Below are 8,604 nucleotides of genomic sequence, written 5' to 3'. Positions count from 1 at the left end.
TGAGGCCTTTTGATGTTCTTTGTAACTTCCCAGATGATTTTGAAAGGCTGTTTAGTTTTAGGAAGATTCACTGTTCCAGACATTCTCCTACTGGCCAGTATGGCTCTGACTAAATGCTCATATGGGCTAGATGGGTTCCAGGTGGGCAAGGGCTCTGAGTGGGTTTGTACATACTTTATTACTAGAACCCAGCTGGGCTTTCTAAATAGGCCCCAACTTAATCTTACATGGGTCCCATCTAGGCCCCATGTCCAGTGTACCTCTCAGTTGGGGCCCATGTTTAACCCCTCGTGGTCCCACCATTGACCCTAGTGGGCATCCATATGTGGGGCCAACATAGCAAGGACAAAATGTTCTGGCTATTATTTGGGCTGGCAGTACAGGCCCCACATGGACATTTGTGGAGGCCTGGAGCTTTAGAAGTGGGCTTTTTCTGTTGGGTGTGACAGTGATAAATATATGGGTGTATTTTTTATGATTTTTGGTTTAAACATAAGAACATATTTTTATTTTTAAACATTTAAAGATAAATATTTGCAAACTTAATCTAAACAGTAAAAATGATGTCAAACTTATCCAACAACCAAAGAATTCCAACAATCCCAAAACAGAAACATTAGATATCTTGACTGGATTTGAGATTTTTTCACTGATATTTTTAATTAGCAGGTTATTTATTAAAATGTATTATTTGCATGTTTTTGTTAGAAAAAAATGTTCTGAGAGAAAAATTTTTCAAAATAAAAAAAGTCCTGATGCTGACACAATGCCATCCATACAGGCAATGTAGGACAGAGGGGGGCGGTGGGACATAGAGAGAGAAAGTAGACCTCCAAGTCTTTGAAAAAAGCCATATCGGTTCTCACAGCTCTGCATTTCAGTACATGCCTACACATTTCAAACCATGATGGATGGCTGGCAACGGAGCTCATATATGGTGTGGAGTAGGTGGGCTGCAGTCTTTCACTGTCTTACGCTAAACTGGGGTGGTGGGCTGGGGTTGGAGGGGGGGGGGTCTATGCGTGCACCCCAATATAGAGCCATAGTACTGGTGGTATAGCACCATTAGTTGAGTCATCAATCTCAGTGAAAATCCATATCATGCCTCACCTACAGCTTTACGAACAAACTGAAAGATTGATTGAAGGATTGTGGAAGTACCTTTAACTTGTAACAGAAAATGTTCCTTAAAGAACTATCTCAACTTGTTATATATAACAATATTGCATATATAACTAAAGAACTTGTGGAGACCCCCCTGTATTTTAAGGTTGTAGATATAAGCTTACCATCCAGCCCGGTTCATGTAGGTTTGCGGTGTATAACCCCTTATATGTAATGATTGGTAACACTTCTGATATTATTAGGCCATTTTAATGGTGAACTACTAAGATATTAGTATGTAAGTCATGTAACTACAACATTACAGGGTTTTAATAAAGTCCTGAATTAAAGTACATTGACCACTGTCCTTTAGTCGTCTTCTAAACTCCTAAACTGAAGGGAATAAAGTCAGATTTCTTCTTGTTTACTTGTTTATTTGGCACTGTTTGCTACTATGATGGTGTCATCCAGGTCTGTTTCTGTTTTGGATTTGAACCAGCAGCCTTCAGCAAACACTCTTAAAATTTCATGACGTGTGTTATGAGCTCTAATATATAGCTCGCCTATTCATAAGCCAAGTGTTGACATATCAATTGGACCTATCAACTGATGCATGCTGGGTTCATTAAAATATTCTGGCTAATCTGAGGCAATCATGCTAATGTCAAGATAATATCAGCACTATAACTGACAAGAAGAAAAAAACACTTCAAGGAATGCAGACCATTGTTGTCCTTGGTCATTCTGAAGACAGCAAAGTTTAGGAGCTGGAATTCTCAAGCTTCTCAAATAAAAGTTTATAAATTAAAAAAATGCTAGCTGAGATATTTAGACCCGCTGCAACATTAAATGCAACATCTCTCCTTATACGTCTGCAGGCTGTACCAAACTATGAATTCACCTCATTCCAAGGCGTTCAGATCCTATTTTGGCTGGGGAGAGTGAAAGGTGACACTTGAAGACCTCCACACGCCTCCTCTCTATTACTTTCCCCAGCTCTCTCTTTCACTGCCAAACCTGATGGTGAGGCTATAGTTAGCCCAGCCAAGGCAGTATATAAGCCCATAGGATCAGCATTTACATGTCAGTCACACCAGCTTGGCGTAGGCTTCTCCTCTCTTGACCAATCCCCAAAACTCCACATAACCTTGAGAGATGGTGAGTGTTTGCAGGGACATCTTCGGGACATTTGGCGATGTTGAGGTGCAGGGGTTCTTCGCAACAGCATCAAGGAATGCTAAAAAGAAGTAATTGCTAAACAAGCTAAAATGTAGCCCAAGAAAGCTAAATGCCAAAAAGGATATTGCTTAGGATAACATTGGATGTCTGTTGGGTCTTTGGTTTGGTGCCCACAGGCCCTGCTATTTTGCTAGACAGAAGCTTGGCAAGCCGTGCAGCGGCAGTGTGCCAGTCAGCTCTACTAGACATGGATCCTTGAAAGCAGATTGAGACCAAAATGGCTTTAGAAGCCAAGGGGTTCCTCAGCAGCCCATTCCCCAGCAGTCAGTGCCAGGCCATATTAATGGTTACTATGCTTGCTGGCCTGTGATGCAATATGTATATGTAATATGTACAACCTGTAGCAAAACCTTCTGCTCTACAAGATGGTGAGAAGATTTGAGATGTTTGGTCTGGGTTTAGGGACCCATTTCAAATGAAACTGCCCAATAGGTACCATGACTTATCTCAGCACAGAAGCAGATTGGTCTTGAGTAAGTTCTTGGTGGAGACTTTTTCTTACCTTCTTATGCTTTCTCTGTTCATCTTCAGGCACCCAAGAAGGCCAAGAGGAGGCAGGCAGCAGAGGGAGGCAGCTCCAATGTGTTCTCCATGTTTGAGCAGAGCCAGATCCAGGAGTACAAGGAGGTGAGCGACTGTTCCCACACTTTATTGCAAACAGACTTCTGCCACAGCTTTGTGAGCTTCCACACCATCCACTCCTCACTTAGACCAGCTTTTAACACAAGGGCAGGAATAAGACCACAATTGACTACACTGGAAATTTTCTCACAGCAAGTTTTCTCAATACTCAGTACAGTACTCAGACAGTAATAACACCTGCAGTCTAGTAGGATACAAACGCCTAGTGTGACGACTCTGCTCTGTGTAGGTGTCGATTCAACACAGCAGGTGTTAATTCAGCATGGAGCATTTGCTGTGTATGCGACAGTAAAGATTAGCTCTGCTGGCCAAGCATACCTCGTGATCTGCTGGCTCTTTCCATGTACCCCATAGGTTTGCTGTTGCAGGGGGTCCCCCCCAAATGCCAGTACTAAAATAGACCATGTTGTGATAGTTTATGCCAGACTTCCTCTATTGCTCTATTAAATGACCTCATAAAAATACAGTTTATCAAGGGAGTTGTTGGTAGTGGTCATGCTTATGCTAGCTAATGTGGAATGCTCTAAATCCTAGAACCACTGATGTTAGAAGGTCAGCTTTTTCACCAGATGACACCTTTGGAATGTGTGGTTCAGCAGTTGATAGATATGGCAATGTGTCCCAAAGTGGCAAGTTATTTTTTATTATGAAGGATAATCTTTGGAAGAGTATCAAAAGAACAAAATGGTTAGCATGACTAGGAACCCTGATTATTACCAAGTTCAGGAGAATTCTGAGGGACCTCTGATGACTTTTAGGATTCATGATTTCTTTTCCCATAAGTAAGAATGCTTCTTGGGACTTTTGGCTACCTCCATGTTGTCTAATGTTTGACTGGGCATCCAAAAGATTTTGGGATTTTAAAGATAATGTTTTCCAACTGAGATGAAAGGAAAGTGGGAGAAGGTGCAACCAAAAGAGGCTGAATATAAAGAAAAGGAAAAGAGAAGGATTTGGCAGTGGGTGGAGTGGGGGGTTTGAGGGGACAAGTGTAATCGAACCCTTCTCCTTAAATGTCCCCAATGGCTTGTCGTGAATTCCAAGACCATTTTAACGCCTTAGAAAGACAAGTGGCCGGCAGCTGCCAAGAGTCCTCTCCGTCTCAGTTTTCTTCTCTGAGTTCAGGAGGTCTTGGTGACCAGGCACATGAAGATCTGGCACCATAAGAATAAACACATTTCATATTTATGTTGACAGATTAACTCAGTCTTAATTATTCCCTCAGCGGCCTGTTGTTTACACCGGTACTCATATAAAAGACTACTGTGATTTGCTCAGGGTCAAACTGGGTTGACCCTGCTTTGATGCTTGAAGCGTGCAGCCACCCTTAGTAAACCAATGAAAGCACCTCATGCTTTCTGGAAATGTTTACAAGCCAATAGTAATGTCATTCTCTCAGACTGCTGAAACATTCTTTCCTAGTCTTCCCTGGTACATGAGTAGGACCTCCAAGAATAGGAAGCCTAGGAATGAGAAATATCCATCTAGGACCATGTCTAATCTTAACATGCATACTGTCAAATTCCTTGCATGTTATTGCCACATTAGTAAAACTGTTCCAAGTGTACAAAGTAAGTGTTTTGTCTTCCCAAACACACAGGCCTTCACAATCATTGACCAGAACAGGGACGGCATCATCAGCAAGGATGACCTGAGGGACGTGCTGGCCTCCATGGGTCAACTGAACGTGAAGAATGAGGAGCTGGAAGCCATGGTCAAGGAGGCCAGCGGCCCAATCAACTTCACCGTCTTCCTCACCATGTTCGGCGAGAAGCTGAAGGGTAGGTCATCCTCTTGTTAAATGTCTTCATGCAGCCTTTTCCTACATCATGCACTTGTCACTGTCAAAAGTTTGGGGACACTATGCCTGCTTTTCACCATTTACCCACGCTTATTTATATGCAGTACATAACAAATCCACAATCTCATTATTATTTAAGGTGCTGACCCCGAGGACGTCATCGTTAGCGCTTTCAAGGTCCTGGACCCTGAGGGTACTGGCACAATCAAGAAGGAATTGTACGTACCCCTGATTCCAAAACAACTTAAATGAAAGCTTTCTTTGGTTTTATTGCTGAAGATTTGTTTTGGGATAAGCGCTAATGGACAAAACTTTTCTTTCTCTCTCCAGCCTTGAGGAGCTTCTGACCACCCAGTGTGACAGGTTCACCGCTGAGGAGGTCAGTTTCAGTTATTTAAATTATGTAATGATTGAAGTTATGTAATACTTCAAACTTCATTCTACGTGTTAATTTTATTATAAGATTATTCTCAATATTAATTATATCTTGATTCTGGATATTACGCAGCTTTATAAAATATAATTTATTTATAAAATAACTTTATTCACTTCCTTGGAAATTCATTCTTGATCCTTATTTTATTTGAACGTTAGTCTTGGTGTTAATTGTATTTTTGTTAATTTTATTAGAGCTTCATTCTGGATATTATACATCTGCCATACTTTATGTATTTTTGGAAAACAAATCCTGTTTCTAGCTGAATATGAATTCTATCATAATGCCATTGGGGGCATTAGTATTTTTTCTTTAAACCTCCAGTTTTGATTGATTGTAGCAGGCCTTAATTCTGGGTATTGATTTGAATAGAAATACACTCTTCATATTAGTTTTATTTCAGCTTCATTCTGGATATTATACAGCTTTCATATTTTTATATTATTGTGAAACAAAATATGCCAAACTTATGAATAGTGCTACTGCTCACCTTTATTGGAACTTTTTAGCAGGCCTTCATTTTAAGTTAATAGAAATATCATCCAGCTTTGTCATACAGTTTTATTATTTTTATATTAATTATTCATAATAACACTCTAAATATAACCTCTGTCATAATGTCATTCTAAATATTAAGGTTAATAAAAATACTCTTGCTGTTTATTTAGCTTCGTACTGGGTAGTGTACAGCTTTTTTATAATAATTATAAGAAAATATTTCCAAAGATTTTAACAGTGATACTACTCACTTATAGAGCCTTTATTGGGATATTTTAGTACTCATTCTGGATATTCATTTTCTTCAAACTTCATACTGGATATTCATTTTGGTAGGACTTGTTAGGACACTCTACATATTACTTCTTAGCATAGATTTTACAGTAGTTTCTGAATACGTACTTCTGTACTACACATTACAGTACTTACTGAACGTAGCCTACTGTTATCTTGTTGCTCATGGCTGATGAATGCCACTTGTCTCAACCCTGTCCCACCTGCCTTTCAGATGAAGAACCTGTGGGCTGCCTTCCCCCCAGATGTGGCTGGCAACGTTGACTACAAGAACATCTGCTACGTCATCACACACGGAGAGGAGAAGGAAGAGGAGTAAATCTCCTTCCATCAGATCCATCCATCCATTTACTTCTCACCTCTCACCTCTCCACCAAACAACATCACTTACCTCCTCCTTCTCCTCCTTGACATGCTCGCGTTCACTCGCTCCCTTTCTCCATGTGGCCACGTTCCCTTGCTCGCCCAGCCAATAGAGAGACTTGGGTTGGGTTGGAACTAGGTTGGACTTTGGGTTGTCTGAATGTGAGCTAGCCTTGGAGACAGTGGGATCATGTTCAATAAAAAATAAGACTGTTATCTTCTCGCTCTTGCGCTCTTTCTCTCTCTTGCTCACAGTCTTTCCATTGCACTCTCTTTTGTAGTCTACACCTCCTCGTCTAGACAGTCAGTTGCATGCACCATACCAACATTACGCTCGGTCTCAGCGTACAACATGAAGCAGAGGAGCCTTTCTTGGGTGCTATAATGATGCATGCCCAGCTGCTCATTTGAAACAAATCTGCAATTAGGCCTCAACCAATCAGGGCTGTCTGTCTGGACCTACTGAATATGTGGAGCAGTAGTTTTTTCCTTGAAATTGTTTGAAAGGGAGGAGATTTAAAGAGTAGGGTTCACTTACTTCTACAATAGAATTCCACCCTGCTTTCTCAGCCCCTCCCTTTCTATTCCCTCTGGAGGTGGAGATGACAAAAAGAGATGGAAACCGAGGTTGAGGAAAGGGGAAGAGGACAGTCTGAGGGGGAGATCAGAAATCAAAACAAAAGAGAAGATCTTTGTTTTGGCTTCTTGATTTCCCTCACTTTCTCACTCCCTCACTCACTCCTCCGTTCTGCAGTTTTTTTTCATTCATTTGTTTTTCCTTTTTCATCTTTCTGTCCAAAAACCACTGTAACTAAAAAAACAAAGCCAAACTCAGAATAAAAACACTGAAGTCTTTCGTATTCTTGTCTCTGCTCATGTTGGTCACTACTGAAAAGTGTTTCAGCCAAATTCTGGATAAATATTAGACATTTCCACCACAGAACCGAAGGGAGCAGTATTGCCCTATAAAACCGTCCTGCCTATATATGTTCAAATGTTACCCCTTCTGAGTATCTTATACAGCTACTTTGGCTTGCACCCATTGCTGACACAGTCCCTATAGATCTAGTCCCTATAGAAAAGCATTGCTAACAGAATAGGACACAAACCTACTGGTACTATGCCTAATGCCTAGCTGTTGTGCAAAATTGTTGTTTGTAAATGAAGAAAGCAGCTCAATCGTTTTGTCTGGGGTTCATTTAAGATGTCAGTGATGTGGCAGCACGAACTGGCCGAGTTTTGAGGTAAAGGCTATTTTCAACATGGCTGAATATTTATTCACCGGTAAAATAGCAAATAAACATGTACAATTTGTACATTCATTATAATAGTAACATCGTGTTAAACATCTACAGTCAGTGACAATGGAAGATAGTCTGTCAAGCTTATATATATATGTATATATAGCTAGACAGCCTACATGTATTTGGCCTCCAACAGCCTCCAACCATCATTGCAAAGAACACAGTTAGTTCCACTGCTCCACAGCTCAATGCAGGGGGGGGTTTATACCCCTCTAGCCTACACCTGGCATTAAGGTGTGGGCCAAAAGGTTTATGTTTATCTGCTTCAGTGAGTCCTATTCTTCTGGCAAAGTTTTCTATAGGGACTAGGTCTATAGGGATTGTGTCCGCGATGGGTGCAACTTTAGGTAGCTGCATTCATTAGGGGTGTCCACAAACATTTGAACATATATGGCAGGCAGGACTGCTCCAGTGCCAGGAGTGTTTTGTAGTCAGGGCAATACTGTCCCCCTTTGGGTTTTCAGCTTAAAATTGTGCCCTATTCACTATGTAGTGCACTACATTGGGGCATTCAGTGCACTGTCATTTAGTACTATAGTGTAAAAATGATGTACACTACATGGACATGGAACACCCATAATCCATTGTGTTGTTTGTTTTGAAGATTTGCATGCACCTTCTCTAAGGAAAAGCGACTTTCAGACTGTTTATGCGACCAGTGTTGCCAGATTGGGTGGTTTCTGACATCAGGGCCCCTTTCCAACACTTGAAAGATCACTGTGCAACGAGCAAACACAATTCTCAGTGCTAAAGTGTTAAGACTCTGATGAGTCTGAAGTTACTGAGTAGGTTCGACTGATCTATGTACTGGTTAATTAACCTGGCAGAGAGTGCGTAGTTCTGCAGTATACCTGTACACAGTTCTGCTGCTGAAAAAGTGAATGAGCTGTGGTGCTGCCTTGCTCATAAAGATAAACTAGTTT

The 8,604-nt window shown here is 41.0% G+C and overlaps 1 protein-coding gene across 1 annotated transcript; it reads left to right on the top strand.

Annotated features, from left to right (window-relative positions):
- The first annotated feature begins 2,919 nt into the window (after positions 1-2,919).
- Positions 2,920-6,333, top strand: LOC140543558 (myosin regulatory light chain 2, skeletal muscle). The gene is made up of 5 exons (XM_072666641.1): positions 2,920-2,970; positions 4,586-4,766; positions 4,926-5,004; positions 5,117-5,165; positions 6,229-6,333. Exons 1-5 carry the CDS (start codon positions 2,935-2,937, stop codon positions 6,331-6,333), a joined length of 450 nt encoding a protein of 149 aa, XP_072522742.1. The 5' UTR covers positions 2,920-2,934.
- Positions 6,334-8,604: the final 2,271 nt, after the last annotated feature.

Source organism: Salminus brasiliensis, chromosome 22 (assembly GCF_030463535.1).
Source record: "Salminus brasiliensis chromosome 22, fSalBra1.hap2, whole genome shotgun sequence".
In the NCBI taxonomy this organism is placed as follows: Eukaryota; Metazoa; Chordata; class Actinopteri; order Characiformes; family Bryconidae; genus Salminus; species Salminus brasiliensis.
Note: the sequence above shows the minus strand (reverse complement) of the source record. Positions and strands in the feature narration are given on the sequence as shown.